At 38.7% G+C, this 18,472-nt stretch overlaps 1 protein-coding gene across 1 annotated transcript in view; it reads right to left on the bottom strand.

Annotated features, from left to right (window-relative positions):
• The window catches only part of PIEZO2 (piezo type mechanosensitive ion channel component 2), a 330,011-nt gene that overhangs the window by 204,207 nt on the left and 107,332 nt on the right, over positions 1-18,472 (bottom strand). The window contains exon 3 of the mRNA XM_029230410.1: positions 7,750-7,875. Within this exon, the coding sequence (XP_029086243.1) occupies positions 7,750-7,875 (126 nt within the window). The remainder of the gene's footprint in view (positions 1-7,749; positions 7,876-18,472) is intronic.

An 18,472-nucleotide genomic window follows, 5' to 3' on the forward strand; every position in this document is an offset into this window, starting at 1 on the left:
CAGCTGTTTCCTCCTCTCCCCTCCTCACTACTTCTAAGGCCAGCTTTGTCTTTCATATTTTCACTCCTGACATCCCCAAATCCAAATGGAAATCCAAGTTTCCTTTTGCAAAGGAAATCAACACCAGGTAACTTTACCTGATATATCATTTTTAAAGAGAAATAAAAGCCTTCAGGTGGACGTGTCTTTCTCCTAATTCCTCATGAATTGAAAAGAAGGGAAATGGTAACAACCATAGAGTAAGATGTTCAGAGTCCACCCAGAGCAGGGCGGTCGGGCTCAGCAGAGAGAGGACGGACGTCCCTGCCCTGGAGCTGCTCTCACGGACTGGAAGGTGAGGATCCATGGAAAAGCGGTCCTCAAACAAGGGAGTCATCTGATTTCACCCTTTCATTTCCTTTTCTGCCGCTACTAATTCACTTATTCACTCTTCAAACAATTTGGGGGCAGGATTCTATCCATGGACCACTGTAGTAGATGCTCAGGTCACAAAAGTAACACACGACAAACCCTCCACTCAATCTGATCATAGGCTAATGGGAGAATAGACAGAATCAGGGATTATAACTCAGCACGAAAAGTTCCATGCCCGATGCTTAGAGTCTGGAGAGCTGGAAGGCCCTGACCCAGGCATTCCCCACGGCACACGTGACCCTGCCATGTCCGCATTGCTCACTCTTACGGGGAAAGATATTCTGGGAGGCCAATATCCTCACCAAGTGAAGTTACTAAGTCACTGCCAACCACGAATACTTCACCTGGAGCTGGTATATCAGATTAATTATCCTCTCACCCAGCACAGCTTCCAAATTCGTGTATCCTATTCTTACCTAGCCCTCACAATCTAATCAACCAAAGCCCGATTTCGCCATAAAGTTTTCCCCAGTAACCTTAGGAGGCCGCATGATGCCCGTGGAGCAAGGACACCTCCACTTGAAATCCTGCTGCTAGTTGAGTGACCTAAGGGAAGACACTTTCTGCCTCTGGTCCTCACCCCCGATCAGGAGGGTGGTGGTGAGAGCCAGTCAGGATTAAAATGAGATCGTGTGAGCAAAGTGCTGGTTGACTTTACAACAACAAATGTTAGTTTCTTCTTTTCCTTACCTTTTCATCCTTTGTCTCTTGCCTCTAAAATTCTATAATATAGAAAGCATGATAAATAGTGAAGAATATAGTGATTATATATTCCCTCTGTGCTGAGGGGCAGGGCGTGGAGGACAAGCTTTCAGGGAGAAGAGGGAATGGGATTCCCAGCCCCGGAGAAGGGGCGAGTTCCTGGTAGGGAAGTTACTGAGGGAGAGAAAAAAGTACTGGCAGAGGGCGGGTGTCACTACGACCCTGTCACTGACACCACCTTGCAGCTAGAGCCGTCTCACCATTGCCCCGGATCTCAACCACACAGCACAGAACAAACCCCCCAATAACAGAATTAGTAAGAAACTGAGATAAAGGGGTCACAGAGAATTATTTGGTATCACGTAAGTTTTGCACATTTCATAATTTCCAAGTTTAACCCACATGACTGTGTATAATTTGGTCTGGGTTATTTCTGCCCCCTTGTCGCTGTGTGTGATTTTAGGCAAGAAATATTACTCCTCTAATAATAGTAGAAACATTAACAACAACAGTAATAATAGTTTATAGTCATGGAGCACTTGCTATGGGGCAGGCACTGTGCCAAGTGCATGGCCTGTATTAACTCAACCCTCACAGCAGCCCTGTGAGACAGTGACCACCATCACCTTCATTTTACAGTCAAAGAAACTCAGGCACAGAGATGAGTAACTTACCCACAGTCACCTGAGATCCTAAATTCACTCATATATTGGATAGTATAAAAATTCTCATGAAAAATGTTTCTACCATAAAATGAGAGACTCTATTGGAAAAATGATGATAAAGTATATGTCACTCTACGACTATCACTCCAAGTGAATCAAGATGCCAACCAGCCCTGGCCTACGAGACTTTCACCCTGATGCGGTTTCTCTTCCCCATGGTGCCCCCATCCCAATTCGCCCCCTTGCCCTGGGCAGTAAAAACTAATTGTATTCATCATTCCAGGAACATTGACTCCCAGAGTTCCCTTTCAGCCGTGCTCTCCACCCAGGCCTGGGCTCTGGAAAGCAGAGCATCTAGGGAGGGGCTCATTGCGCGCCCACCCCACCATCATCGGGGTGGGGTGCCGACCCGCCAGGCCCACGCCTGGCCCTGAGTCTTCTTGTCACCTGCTGAGGTTTCAGACGCTGGGTCTGGACATCAGAACCCTAGTGTTTTGAGGACAGAAAGGCATAGAATAAAGTACCATCAAGGCCTAGAATAACCTCTTGGTCAGTGGCTCCTGGGCCGTCTCCTGTGCTCTCAGGATGAGAAAAGTTGGAACGCTAGGTGCCCCTCCCCCTACAGGGGGGAGAAAACTGCTGATTTGAGGGGGTCTGACCCTCAGGGAGAAACAGATCTAATGATGAGCCCAGCAATTGAATGAAGCAAAGAAAAGACACCATTCTTTATAAGGACAAATCTCCAAACAATAGAAAACCATGGACTGAATACCAGAAACTCATTGAAACCCTTTGAAAGTGCACTACTCCAAAGTCCTAGGAAGTGCAGTGGAGAAAATAATGCTAAACAGATGATAAATAAGGGGTTTCACAGAGAGGAGGAAAGAGCAGGAAAGATCCCAGCTCAGACCAGCGGTGGCTCCGGGCCACTCACTCACCCTCTGAGCCCACATTTTCATCCCTGTCCTCAATGCCACCCTCCCCCCACCTCATCCAGCCTCAGCCTCATCCCCGCCTCAACCCCAAGTGCAGACTGGGCACTGCATTTATACAAAAGAAAGGCAACTCCCTGGAGAAGAGAGACCATAAGAAGGCACAGCCCTACGTGGAGGAATAAGATGAGTCCCGGTCTCTAGCCAGATCCAGCCTGGAAGAAGGTGGCCGCTCATCTCAGGCCCTGCCTGCACAGCCCGACCCACCCTAAGTGGAATGGGCTGGTGTGTATGGAGTGCCCTACTCAAAGGATATTGGAGCCAATTTGTAACAAGAAAGAAGGAGTCATTAATCGGAAAAGGGATACAGTGACCCTACAGATACTAGGCGATCTATACATAGTAGCTACTATCACCGCAAATCTTCACTTCATAGTTTTGAGCTCAAAAGTTTCTTTAAATCAACAGCCTGCTTCAGCACAGCCCCAGCGTCCAGATTGGCCCTGCAATTCCACCAAGAGTGCCACAGGTCTGCCACTGAGGCTAACAGACTACTTCTATGGGCTCTGTAGTGACATAATTGAAGCCGGGTTTACATTGATTGAAACAGTATAGTTTTGACAGAATGAAAATATTTTAGTAAGCGGCACAACACATGTTTGAGGAAAATTCACAGAGGTGCCCCTGCCCCATGGATTACCTCACTTACCTGTGAAAGCACCGTTTTGGAAGTGAAGGGGGAGGGGTGGTAGGGCCCCCTTCTGCACAATAGCATCTTTAACAAACGCGCCAGCTGGTCAAGCACTAACTGGGCTGGTTTGAAACAGCGTTCACTATTGCCAGTGACTATTCACAGGGCTCTGGGGGGAAAGAACTTTCAATGGCTCAATGTTTATAAATGCTACTGCTGTCCCCCAAACACACCTCTCAGATTCCTGAGGGATCCTGGGAGCTTTTGCCAGAACTTGGGTGAGGGTATATGAGTTTTAAACGGGGAGAGGAGTCGTTAGGGAAACCAAATTAAACTCATATAAATGAGCGCTTGGTGGTTTGGAGTCTGAAGGCCACTTGAGTAAGATGGGGAACCTGGACCTGTCTGGATTCCTTCATTTTAATTTGACAAAGTCTCACAGACAGAGAAAGCATTCAGAAGGCACAACACAGCCAGCCAGGCACTTTGTGTCTTTTTATTTGAAGTTTTGCTACTTTACCTCTAAAGCTGCCAAAAAAAAAAAAAAAAAAAAAGGCTAAACTTCAAATGTGGGATATCAAAATAGCGGAGTTTGTGTTTACAACTCGGATGGTGTAATCGAAACTCCAAATACTGGAGAAACAATAACACGAGTGAGGCGAAGTCAGCCAGAAATGAAAAGTCAGTGTTTCCATTACCACGCAGACAGGGTTTTTCAAGAGTTTATATAACTTGATCGTTAAAAAATGCTCCAGGCTGAAAACCTGGTTTGTGTCAATCTTGGACTAAACTAGTTTGCAAAACTCAAGTTTGTTTGCTCTGCTTTTTTATCCCTTTTCAAGAATGTATTGCTTTGAAACACTGCACGTGAAGCTGAACCAAAAAAGTATGTAGACCTTGTGAGCCAATGCTGTTGCAGCATCACCCGTGTTTTAGAAGAAACTGCTGATTTCTCTATGTAGACTCACCTTCAAGGTGACTATGGCACTCAAATCCCTTTTCTAACTCATTCTTTTGTGTCTCCCTTCTCTGCGGTGACTTCAAAGATATTGGAACTTCACATTGGAACGTTCACTTTTGTGGAAATAAATTTCAAATTGGAATTTAACTTGTTAGGAATAAAGTCTACTGTTGTGATTTTCATTATGTTGGCTCGGGTGGAACAGAATAGAGCTTTTATATGGGGACGTCAGAAAGGAAGGAAGGGGGCTTCCCTGGTAGCGCAGCGGTTGAGAGTCCGCCTGCCGATGCAGGGGACACGGGTTCGTGCCCCGGTCCGGGAAGATCCCACATGCCGCGGAGCGGTTGGGCCCGTGAGCCATGGCCGCTGACCTACGCGTCTGGAGCCTGTGCTCCGCAACGGGAGACGCCACAACAGTGAGAGGCCCGCGTACCGAAAAAAAAAAAAGGAAGGAAGGCAGTACAATAGACTTGTACGTGTTCAAGACACATCGCCGTGAAGAGGGCAGTGGAGGTCAGCTGTGCATGAATAAAATGATCTAGGGAAGCACAGTGTCTGGAAGCCCACATATTTGGCTGGGAGGTTAGGAAAGGCGGGCCTAGCTCTCCAAGACTGGGTTGCAAGAAATGCCCAGGAAGAGGCATGTCAAGAGGCCAGATCTGACTGGTCTCTATCCTTCACCACCAAGAAAGACAGACTTCATCTTCCATCCAAAGGGTCTAAGTAATTTGGATTCTTGCCTGGGAAGGAGCAGATAACTCAAGAATGAGCTTCTGTGTGTGTGCATATGTGGTGTGATTTGTATGTGTGTGTGTGTGGTGTGTGTCTGCGTGTGTGTGGTGTGTGCATATGTGGGGTGTGTGGTATGTGTGTGGTGTTTGCATATGTGGTGTGTGTGTATGTGTGTACATGGTGTGTGTGGTGTGTACATGTGTGTGTGGTGTGTGTTTGCATATGTGGTACGTGTGTATGCATGTGGTGTGTGTGTGTGTGTGTGTGTGTGTGTGTGTGTGTGTACACTTTAAGTTTGTATGTCTTTCTGTCCGTCTCTGCCTATGCCTTATAGGAGAGACTCCACAGTACATTCGTTTGTAAATGCGGAAAATGGACTTAACATTTCACATTACATTTTTTACTTTCACCTTTATAGAATTATTGAAAATGTTATTTTGAATAAAAATAGAAAGACATAGACTGTGGATTGGAAGAAACGATGTGCTCACGCCCTAATTTAAGCCCCCTCCAGCACAGTCCTTTCCACAGCATCACTCAGCACCTAAAAGTATCTGCAGACACAGGCAAGCTGTAGTTTATAAGCTCAAATTTGAAAAATCTGATGAGTTGTAATATATCCCGTGATAAAACACTTTCAGTGATAAAGAGAGCTCATTATTCATGAAATAGCCTTTTTTTAAAACAAAAGACAATATTTTATTTTCTACATTGCAGTAGTATGAATTATTACTCAAGAGACAGTAAATAAAATTTTGACATCAGAACATTATTATATATATAACATTATATAGTTGGGTATGGAGTCTCATCTGGATGTGATGCATCAAATAATTTTCCCATGCTCTTCCTCTTATACCTACCTATTTATTTTTCTTCAAATTCAGCTTTCATTTTTGGGAAGGTGGCAAGCTTCCAGACAACACTTACGGTTAAAAATCCTTCCTTCTGGCCCTAGGAATGCCTGATTAAGAACTACCCAAAGGATTTTTGATTAAGAAGCAATACAAACTATCATTGCTAACATTTCTACTAAGTCCAAAGAGACTTGAATCTGGCCAAATGTAATAAATCCTTTTTATCATTATAATAATATAACTAAAGTACCGTTATTTAAACATTTTATTTTATCAAGTTTTTAATAATGATATGACTTTTATCAAGCATTAAAACCACATCTTAACAATGGGCTATTATTCAGCCATGAAAAGGAATGAAGTCCTAACTCAGGCTACAACATGGATGAAACTTGCAAACATTATACTGAGTGAAAGAAGCTGGATACAAAAGGTCACGTATCACTTAATTCTGTTTGGATGAAATGTCCAGAGCAGGTATAACTACTAGAGGCAGAAAGTAAATTAGTGGTTGCCTAGGGATGCTTGGAGAGGGAAAGAAGAATAACTTCATGGGTGCGGGGTTTCTTTCTGGGGTGATGAAAGGGTTTTGGAATTAGATAGTGGTGATGGTTGCACAACCTAAAAACCACTGAACTGTGTTCCTTAAATGGGTGAACTTTATGAATTCTATCTCAATTAAAAAAATAATAACCATATCTTAAATCATCAGATCTTAAATCAAGAATCATTTTGATAGGCACTATTATCCAAGGAACTCAGCACTCAATAAAATGGCCAGAATGAATGCTCACTTTAGTTCTGTAAAGTTTAGCTCTCTAAAAGTTACACGGTGAGGGAGAGTGAATAATTTATGACTACAGATTTTACTAAAGAATCTCTCACTACATTTATGTTAATACTATTTGATCCATGAAGAATTTTGATCTGGCTTTTATTTTACAGGGAATGGTTGGTTTGCTTCACTTCACTTGTGCTAGCACTTATGAAAGATCAGGAAATTTCAAACCTACAAATGGGTTCCTCAGCGAAAAACTGACCATTTGAAAACTATTATTTTAGTCTATTTCAAATATTCACTTAAAACATGTGGATTGTATTCCATCTACTTGAAATGCTTCTGTTTCTTTCAAATGACAATCATACAGCCTACAAAAATGGAAGTCGAATTTATCCAATGGTAGGTTAATTCTGGAAAGATGATCCTACCTAGATAAAGCATATACGTGTCGACGTTTTCAGATCAAAACCTCAAAATATAATGTGTATAAGGTATATTTCCTTATTCATTTCCTTATGAATAGCAAAAGAACTCCCAGTTTGAAAAAGAAACTATCGTGTCATTCACATTTTTCCCATAAAGATGTACGAAATCTTACATTATTCTTTACAATAAGCCTGAAGTCACTGTTGTATTTATTTGACGTTTGTACTCGTATTTATCTTATTAGATATTGTACATGTCTCATCTCACCAGCCATAGTGGAAGCACCAGGGTCTGTACGTAAATCTTGATTTTTTTTTAGACTACACCCAAGCATAATGTCTTACATACAGATCACAGTCTAATATCTAATATATGTTGAAGATGCATGAATTAAGTTGTTCACATTACCCCATTGTCTAGGTATATAAATTTCTTTGAATGTATTTATAGTGTATTAGATTGACAAATGGCCAAAAATTGTCACAAATTTTGTAATGTCATCATTGCCTAGATTTGTATAAGCATTATGACACATAGCTTTGTTATTCACGTATGTAATATAAAAAAAAAAGCCACCATCATACTCACAGTTGTAACCAGGTGCAATGCGGTGCTGTGCCTCCAGACTTGCCAACGTGATGTGGAAAATTATATGCAGCAACAGGAAGGAAAAGCTGGTGAAGCACAGAGACTTTAACAACCGTCCTGTGTGTCCTGGGAAGAAAAGCACAGAGATTATGAGCGATCCTGAGATGACCACACTCATTCTGACCTTCGTACCAGTCCACATAGAACACATTTCTACATTACCTATTGTGTAGACTGACTCAAAAGAATATGAAGTGTAACAATGACTCTCTTAATTATTAGTCTAAAGCTAAAAGCATCTTATTCCCTTTGTAAAATTATATAAACACTGATTAAAAATGTGACATGAAAGAAAGATGCTTTCCTATTTATCACAGGATATGTTACCACAAAACGGAACCACTAGAAAGCCTCTGGTCCAGAAAGTTTTATAAGGGAGTTCTGCCAACTTTGATGAAACAGATAATCCCTGTCTTGTAAAAACAGTTCCAGAGAGTAGAAAAAGAAGGAAAGTTGCTTAAAACATTTTACAATTTAGAGTAAGTTTAATTTCAAAATTAAATAAAACTAGAAAAAGAAAGGAATTTATAAGCCCATTTTACTTATGAATATAGACACAAATTATTTGAAAAAAATATTTGCTCACTAACTGAAATAGCAAGGTAAAATGCAATACATCACAATAAGCTAGTATTTATTGCAGAGAAAGAAATGTGGCTTAATAGTAACAAATCTGTAAGGATAAGTCATATACTGGTAGGCTGATATGATAATTTTCTTAATGGATATGGAATAAGAATCTCATTAAGTTCAAAATCTATTTATGGTAAAATAATACAACACTCAGAAAACTAGGAATAGAAGGAAATATCCTTAAGATAATAAAGAATTGGGACTTCCCTGGTGACGCAGTTGTTAAGAATCTGCCTGCCAATGCAGGGTACACAGGTTCGATCTCTGGTCCGGGAAGATGCCACATGCCACAGAGCAGCTAAGCCCATGCACCACAACTACTGAGCCTGCACTCTAGAGCCCACAAACCACAACTACCGGGCCCACAGGCCGCAACTACTGAAGCCCATGCGCCTAGAGCCCGTGCTCCACAACAAAGAGAAGCCACTGCAATGAGAAGCCTGCACACCGCAACGAAGGGTAGCCCCTGCTCGCCGCAACTAAAGAAAGTCCGCGCACAGCAATGAAGACCCAATGCAGCCAAAAAAGAAAAAGAAAAAGATAATAAAGAATTTATGCCATAACTAAAGCAAATATCCTGTTTATGGTGGAATTTTAGACATAGTCGTATTAATATCAGAGAACCATCAAGGACACTTGATATCCTTGCCACTTATATCACTGGTTGTACCGGCCAGTGTTATAAGAAAAAGAAAGAAGAGTTGTAATAACTAGAATTATTTACAGATAATATGATCAAATGGAATTATTTGCAGATGACATCATCATCAATATAGAATGTCAAACTGAATCCACAGACCAACTATTAGAAAAAAATACACAAAAATGATTCAGATGCAATATCATCTTGCAAAAATAAATATATCTCCTCTGCATTAGCAATAATCAGATAGAAAACAAGATACAACTTAAATTAGCAACCAAAACTGTATTGTAAATGGTTTTGTCAATGTGTCAGTCTAATCAAACATCTGATCAGATTAAAGTCTGTAATGAACTGACTTACTAAATAAAGATATTTTTCTTGATAATCTGGGCAAACTGATTCAATCAGCTGGAAGTCCTGAAAAGAACAGGTGATTACCCTAAAAAATGAAGCTTAAAGGTCTAAAATGTCATAAACATAAATACAAATATAACTAAAATGTCTCATTTTGTCTCACTTCTGATTTATGAGTTTAGCCAAGGGTTTGTCAATTCTGTCGATCTTTTCAAAGAAACAACTTTTGGTTTTGTTGATTCTCACTATTGTTTTTCTATTCTCTGTTTCATTTAGCTCTGTTCTCACCTCTATTACTTCCTTCATTCTGCTAGTTTGCAGTTTAGTTTGCCCTTCTCCTCCTAGCTCCTTAAGGTGTAAATCTAGGGTATTGATTTGAGATCATTCTTTTTTGATAGTTGTTTACAGCTATAAATTCCCCTGTGATCACTGCTTTTGCTGCATCCAATAAGTTTTGGTATGTTATGTGTTGTTTCCATTTGTCTCTAAGTATTCTTTAATTTCCCCTGTGATTACCTCTTTGACCCACTGGTGTCTAAGAATGCATTGTTTAATTTCCATATTTCCAATTTTCCTTCTGTTATTAATGTCTTAGTTTCTATTGTACTTTGAGAAGATACTTTATATGCTTTCAATCTTTTCAAATTTCTTGAGAATTTTTCCATGGTCTAACATATGGTCTATCCTGGAGCATATTCCATGTAAACTTGAGAAGAATAGGTATCCTCCTATTGCTGAGTGAAGAATTTCATACTTATCTGTTAGGTCTAGTTGGTTTATAGTTTTGTTCAAGTCTTCTTTTTCCTTATCATTCTTCTATTTAGATGTTCTTTCCAGTATTGAAAATGGGCTACTGAAGTATCCAATTATTATTGTAGAATTGTCTATTTCTCCCTTCAAGTCTGTCAATGTTTGATTCATATATTTGGGGGCTCTGTTGTTTGCTGAGTATATGTTTATAATTGTTACATCTTCTTGAATTGACCTTTTATCAATATATGATGTCCTTCTTTGTAACAGTTTTTTTTACTTAAAATACATTTTGTCTAATACTAATGCAGCCACCTCAGCACTTTTTTGGTTATTATTAGCATAGAGTATCTTTTTCCATCCCTTCACTTTCAACCAACTTTGTCTTTCGATTTTAAGTGAATCTCCTGTAGACAACATATAATTGGGTCATGTTTTATTATGTATTCTACTCCTTTTACCTTTCATTGGCGAGTTTAATCCAATCATATTAAAATAACTACTGATAAGGATATGTTTTTGTCATTTTGCTATTTTTTTCCTGTATGTCATACATATTTTTCCCTCATTTCCTCTGTTACTTCTTTCTTTTGTGTTTTTGAAGGATAAATTTGTCTAATATAAGATTCTTTTTTTAAAACATAGAAAACAGTTAATTAGTTGATTAATTTTTTACATTGTATATATTCTTTTTAAGATTCTTTCCATTACAGGTTATTACAAGATAGTACTGAATATAGTTCCCTGTGCTATACAGTAGGACCTTGTTGTATCTATCCTATTCCAACCCCATAACTTCTTGCTAACTAATAATAAGACTGAATTCATTAGTTGCAGTGTAATACCGTCAGATATATACTCTTTCAAAAACTTTTTTTCCCTCCTGATCTTGCTTCCAAAGACTGTCCTGGTTGCAAAGCTGCTGCTGCCCTGAAGACATCTAAAGTCTCCTCCACCCCATTCTATCTCTCTGACCAGAGGAACTGGGGGAAGGGGTCTTGGTGAGAAGAGACCCAGAGGGGGGTCCTCTAATTCTGTTATAAACCAGTATAAGTCCCGGTCTCACCCCCAAGCTACACATGTGTGGAACAGACCAAAAGAGCTTTCGGAACTGAACTACGATACAAAGAACCACACAGGTCCCAGACCGACCCCCGAGGGGTACGTGCACAAAGCAGACCCAAATAGAAAAGCAAAGGTTTGAGAACTGAACTGACATTGGAACCAGCAGCCACAGAAAGTGAGACAAAGCTTGTGAGCTGAAACCAACCAGACTGCCTGCTAAAACACAGAAACAAAGGGAAAAAAAACAACATTATCCAGGGGATTTTAAGATGACCCAATGATTCATAACACAATATTCAAAGTGACCAGGATATAATCCCAAATTACTTGGCATAGAAAACACCAGAAAAATCTGACCAATTCTCAAGAGAAAAGACAATGAAGTCAACCTTGAAATTACCCAGATGTTGGAATTATTAGAAAATGACTTTAAAGCATCCCTTACAACCACACTCCACGAGGTCAAGGTAAATAATCTTGAAATGGAGAGCTCGAAGCTGTCAGCATAGAAAGAGAAAAAAAACAAGCAAGAATTAAAAACTTTAGAATTGAAAAAATACAACATCTGAAATTTAAAATTCACTTGATGGATTCAAAAGTGGAATAGAGATGACAAAGAAATGAGTCAGTAATCTGGAGAGGTTAATAGAAATTATGGACTTTGACTATCAGAGGGCTAAAGACTGAAAAAATTCATCTGCTCTCAGGTCTGAGATCAAAGGATCAAGGCCCATCATTTGTGTCATTTATGTCATTAGACTTACCAAAAGAGAGGAAAGAGAGAGTGGTCCAGAAAAAAATTTGGATGATAGCTAAAAATTCCCCAAATTTATTGAAGACATAATTTACACACTCAATACACTCAGCAAACGTAAAAAGGATGAACTTGAAGAAACCACAACAGACTCAGAATAACCAACTGGCTGGAAATCTAACATAAAGACAAACTCCAAAAGCAGAGAGAGAGAAATGTCACATTACACACAGGGGGACAACTCTGAATTACCACATATTTTTCATCACAAACGGTGAAGAACAGAATAGCTGGAAAAGCATCTTTAAAGTTATGAAAGGAAAGAACTATGAACCCAGGATTCTATATCCTGTGAAAACATCCTTCAGGAATGAAGACAAAAAGAAGACATTTTCAGACTAAGGAACACTGAGAGTATTTGTCACCAGGAGATCTGCTCTAAAAGAAATGCTAACATAGCTTGTTCAGGCTGAAGGGGAATGATACTAAAGGAAGACGTGGAACTTCAGTCATGAATAGGAGTGAAAGAAATGGGTAAAAAGATATTTGTTTTCATACACACATACACACACACACTCACACTCACGTACACACACCCCTAATTACAGCCATGCTCCAATTAATTCATGGCATTTCTAGAAATGATCTCTGTTTTTCTGGTTTTGGAAGTATTTTGTGTGCACAGAAATAATTGAGGGTATTATGTTGCCCATGAGTTTTGAGTAGTCAGTCTTATTTATACAAGAAATACAAATCATCCAAGGATATGTCACGTAATAAATAATCACTCATAATTAGAAACATAAGAAAATGGGGCATATGTTTAAAAGACTTAAAAATATATATGCTAACTTCAAGATGATTTCCCCAAGTAACTCAGATAGCAGGTTCACAAAATAGGCAATTTATGGCCAGCGTGACACGGGACCAAACTGCATACTTATATACTATTTTTCTCTGGTTATTAAGCAGAAGAAATTCAATATTAACAGAAAGAATAAATAACAAGGAGAAAAAGTAGAGTTTTTTCAATCAATTTTAATTTGGGTTTTATTCATTGATTTTGTTTATCTGTAGTATATTTCCTCAAATAGAGTTAAAAAAAAAATACTACTGTTACCCCGTAGATTACATCCAGGAACTGGGATTTAAACATAGGTATAAATCTAACTCCTTATTTATAATACTTTTGAAAGTATTCAGAGGCTATTTTTTGAATTTTATTTTATTTTTTATACAGAATTTTATTTTTTTATACAGTTGTATAAAATTAGTTTTATACAACTAATTTTCTTATTAGTTATCTATTTTATATATATTGGTGTATATATGTCAATCCCAATCTCCCAATTCATCCCAGTACCACCATGCCCCAACCCTGCTTTCACCACTTGGTGTCCATACGTTTGTCCTCTATATCTGTGTCTCTATTTCTGCCTTGAAAACTAGTTCATCTGTACCATTCTTCTAGATTCCACATATATGCATTAATATACGATATTTGTTTTTCTCTTTCTGACTTACTTCACTCTTTATGACAGTCTCTAGGTCCATCCACGTCTCTACAAACAACCAAATTTCATTCCTTTGTATGGCTGAGTAATATTCCATTATATATATATATGTACCACATCTTCTTTATCCATTCATCTGTCGATGGGCATTTAGGTTGCTTCCATGACCTGGCTATTGTAAATAGTGCTGCAATGAACACTGGGGTGCATGTGTCTTTTTGAATTATGGTCTTCTCTGGGTATATGCCCAGTAGTGGGATTGTTGGGTCATATGGTGATTCCATTTTTAGTTGTTTTTAAGGAACCTCCATACTGTTCTCCACAGTGGCTGTATCAATTTACATTCCCACCAACAGTGCAGGAGGGTTCCCTTTTCTCCACACCCTCTCCAGCATTTGTTGTTTGTAGATTTTCTGATGATGCCCATTCTAACCGGTGTGAGATGATACCTCACTGCACTTTTGATTTGCATTTCTCTAATAATTAGTGATGTTGAGCAGCTTTTCATGTGCTTCTTGGGCATCTTTATGTCTTCTTTGGAGAAATGTCTATTTAGGTCTTCTGCCCATTTTTGGACTGGGTTGTTTGTGTTTTTAATATTGAGCTGCATGAGCTGTCTATAAATTTTGGAGATTAATCTTCTGTCCATTGATTCATTTGCAAATATTTTCTCCCATTCTGAGGGTGGTCTTTTCGTCTTGTTTATAGTTTCGTTTGCTGTGCGAAAGCTTTTAAGTTTCATTAGGTCCCATTTGTTTATTTTTGTTTTTATTTCCATTACTCCAGGAGGTGGGTCAAAAAAGATCTTGCTGTGATTTATGTCAAAGAGTGTTCTTCCCATGTTTTCCTCTAAGAGTTTTACAGTGTCCAGTCTTACATTTACGTCTTTAATCCATTTTGCGTTTATTTTTTGTATGGTATTAGGGAGTGTTCTAATTTCATTCTTTTACATGCAGCTGCCCAGTTTTCCCAGCACCACTTATTGAAGAGACTGTCTTTTCTCCATTGTATATCCTTGCCTCCTTTGGCATAGATTAGTTACCATAGGTGCATGGGTTTACCTCTGGGCTTTCTATCTTGTTCCATTGATCTATGTTTCCGTTTTTGTGCCAGTACCATATTGTCTTGGTTACTGTAGCTTTGTAGTATAGTCTGAAGTCAGGGAGCCTGATTCCTCCAGCTCCGTTTTTTTCCCTCGTGACTGCTTTGGCTATTCAGGGTCTTTTGTGTCTCTACACAAATTTTAAGATTCTTTTGTTCTAGTTCTGTAAAAAATGCCACTGGTAATTTGATAGGGATTGCACTGAATCTGCAGATTGCTTCGGGTAGTTTAGTCATTTTGACAATATTGATTCTTCCAATCCAAGAACACATTATATCTCTCCATCTGCTTGTGTCAGCTTTGATTTCTTTCATTAGTGTCTTATAGTTTTCTGAGTACAGGTCTTTTACCTCCTTAGGTAGGTTTATTCCTAGATATTTTATTCTTTTTGTTGCAATGGTGAATGGGATTGTTTCCTTAATTTCCCTTTCTGATCTTTCGTTGTTAGTGTATAGGATGCAAGAGATTTCTGTGCATTAATTTTGTATCCTGCAACTTTACCAAATTCATTGATTAGCTCTAGTAGTTTTCTGGTGGCATCTTTAGGATTCTCTTTGTATAGTATCATGTCATCTGCAAACAGTGACAGTTTTACTTTTTTTTCCAATTTGTATTCATTTTATTTCTTTTTCTTCTCTGATTGCCATGGCTAGGACTTCCAAAACTATGTTGAATAACAGTGGCGAGTGGACATCCTTGTCTTGTTCCTGATCTTAAAGGAAATGCTTTCAGTTTCTCACCATTGAGAATGATGTTTTCTGTGGGTTTGTCATAAATCACCTATATTATGTTGAGGTAGGTTCCCTCTATGCCCATTTTCTGGAGAGTTTTTATCATAAATGGGTGTTGAATTTTATCAAAACCTTTTCCTGCATCTATTGAGATGATCATATGATTTTTGTTCTTCAATTTGTTAATATGGTGTATCACATTGATTGATTGATTTGCATATATCGAAGAATCCTTGCATCCCTGGAATAAATCTCACTTGATCACGGTGTATGATCCTTTTAATGTGTTGTTGGATTCTGTTTGCTAGTATTTTGTTGAGGATTTTTGCATCTATATTCATCAGTGACACTGGCCTGTAATTTCCTTTTTTTGTAGTATCTTTGTCTGCTTTTGGTATCAGGGTGATGGTGGCCTCATAGAATGAGTTTGGGAGTGTTCCTTCCTCTGCAATTTTTTGGAAGAGTTTGAGAAGGATGGGTGTTAGCTCTTCTCTAAATGTTTGACAGAATTCACCTGTGAAGCCATCTGGTCTTGGACTTTTGTTTGTTGGAAGGTTTTTAATCACAGTTTCAATTTCATTACTTGTGATTGGTCGGTTCATATTTTCTATTTCTTCCTGGTTCAGTCTTGGAAGGTTATATACCTTTCTAAGTATTTGTCCATTTCTTCCAGGTTGTCCATTTTATTGGCACAGAGTTGCTTTTAGTAGTCTCTTATGGTGCTTTGTGTTTCTGCGGTGTCCATTGTAACTTCTCCTTTTTCATTTCTAATTTTATTGATTTGAGTCCTCTCCCTCTTTTTCTTGATGAGTCTGGCTAAAGGTTTATCAATTTTGTTTATCTTCTCAAAGAACAAGCTTTTAGTTTTATTGATCTTTGCTATTGTTTTCTTTGTTTCTATTTCATTTACTTCTGCTCTGATCTTTATGATTTCTTTCCTTCTGCTAACTTTGGGTTTTGTTTGTTCTTCTTTCTCTAGTTCCTTTAGGTGTAAGTTTAGATTGTTTATTTGAGGTTTTTCTTGTTTCTTGAGGTAGGATTGTATTGCTATAAACTTCCCTCTTAGAACTGCTTTTGCTGCATCCCATAGATTTTGGATCATCATGTTTTCATTGTCATTAGTTTCTAGGTATTTTTTGATTTCCTCTTTGATTTCTTCAGTGATCTCTTGCTTATTTAGTAGCGTATTGTTTAGCCTCCATGTGTTTGTGTTTTCTACATTTTTTCCCCTGTAATTTAATTCTAATCTCATAGCATTGTGGTCAGAAAAGATGTTTGATATGATTTCAATTTTCTTACATTTACCGAGGCTTGATTTGTGACCCAATATGTGATCTACCCTGGAGAATGTTCCTTGTGCACTTGAGAAGTGTAATCTGCTGTTTTCAGATGGAATGTCCTATAAATATCAATTAAATCTATCTGGTCTATTGTGTCATTTAAAGCTTGTGTTTCCTTATTAATTTTCTGTCTGAATGATGTGTCCACTGGTGTGAGTGAGGTGTTAAAGTTCCCCACTATTATTGTGTTGCTGTCAATTTCCTCTTTTACAGCTGTTAGCATTTGCCTATGTATTGAGGTGCTCCTATGTTGGGTGCATATACATTTATAATTGTTATATGTACTTCTTGGATTGATCCCTTGATCAATATGTAGTGTCCCTCCTTGTCTCTTGTAACATTCTTTATTTTAAAGTCTATTTTATCTGATATGAGTATGGCTACTCCAGTTTTCTTTTGATTTCCATTTGCATGGAATATCTTTTTCCATCCCCTCACTTTCAGTCTGTATGTTTCCCTAGGTCTGAAGTGGTTCTCTTTTAGACAGCATATATATGGGTCTTGTTTTTGTATCCATTCAGCCTGTGTCTTTTGGTTGGAGCATTTAACCCATTCACATGTAAGGTAATTATCAATATGTATGTTCCTATTACCATTTTCTTAATTGTTTTGGGTTTGGTTTTGTATGTCCGTTTCTTCTCTTGTGTTTGTTTCCCACCTAGAGAAGTTACTTTAGCATTTGTTGTAGAGCTGGTTTGGTGATGCTGAATTTTCTTAGCTTTTGCTTGTCTGTAAAGCTTTTGATTTCTCCGTCAAATCTGAATAAGATCCTTGCTGTATAGAGTAATCTTGGTTGCAGGTTCTTCCCTTTCATGACTTTGAATATATCATGCCACTCCCTTCTGGCTTGTAGGTTTCTGCTGAGAAATCAGCTGTTAACCTTATGGGAGTTCCCTTGTATGTTATCTGTCATTTTTCCCTTGTTGCTTTTAATAATTTTTCTTTGTCTTTAATTTTTGTCAGTTTGATTACTGTGTGTCTCAGCATGTTTCTCCTTGGGTTTATCCTGCTTGGGACTCTCTGTGCTTCCTGGACTTGGGTGGCTATTTCCTCTCCCATGTTAGGGAAGTTTTTGACTATAATCTCTTCAAATACTTTCTCCGGTCCTTTCTCTCTCTCTTCTCCTTCTGGGACCCCTATAATGCGAATGTTGGTGCATTTAATGTTGTCCCAGAGGTCTCTTAGGCTGTCTTTTCTTTTCATTCCTTTTTCTTTATTCTGTTACGCAGCAGTGAATTCCACCATTCTGTCTTGCAGGTCACTTATCCATTCCTCTGCCTCAGTTATTCTGCTATTGATCCCTTCTAGTGTATTTTTCACTTCAGTTATTGTATTGTTCATCTCTGTTTGTTTGTTCTTTAATTCTTCTAGGTCTTTGTTAAATATTTCTTGCATCTTCTCGATCTTTACCTCCATTCTTTCTCCGTGGTCCTGGATCATCTTCACTATCATTATTACGAATTCTTTTTCTGGAAGGTTTCCTATCTCCACTTCATTTAATTGTTTTTCTGGGTTTGAATCTTGTTCCTTTATCTGGTACATAGTCCTCTGTCTTTTCATTTTGTCTATCTTTCTGCGAATGTGGTTTTCATTCCACAGGCTGCAGGATTGTAGTTCTTCGTGCTCCTGCTGTCTGCCCTCTGGTGGATGAGGCTATCTAAGAGGCTTGTGCAAGCTTCCTGATGGGAGCGACTGGTGGTGGGTAGAGCTGGGTGTTGCTCTGGTGGGCAGAGCTCAGTAAAACTTTAATCCACTTGTCTGCTGATGAGTGGGG

This window comes from Monodon monoceros, unplaced genomic scaffold (assembly GCF_005190385.1).
Source record: "Monodon monoceros isolate NGI ecotype Baffin Bay Population unplaced genomic scaffold, NGI_Narwhal_1 Super_Scaffold_1, whole genome shotgun sequence".
Lineage (NCBI taxonomy): Eukaryota > Metazoa > Chordata > Mammalia > Artiodactyla > Monodontidae > Monodon > Monodon monoceros.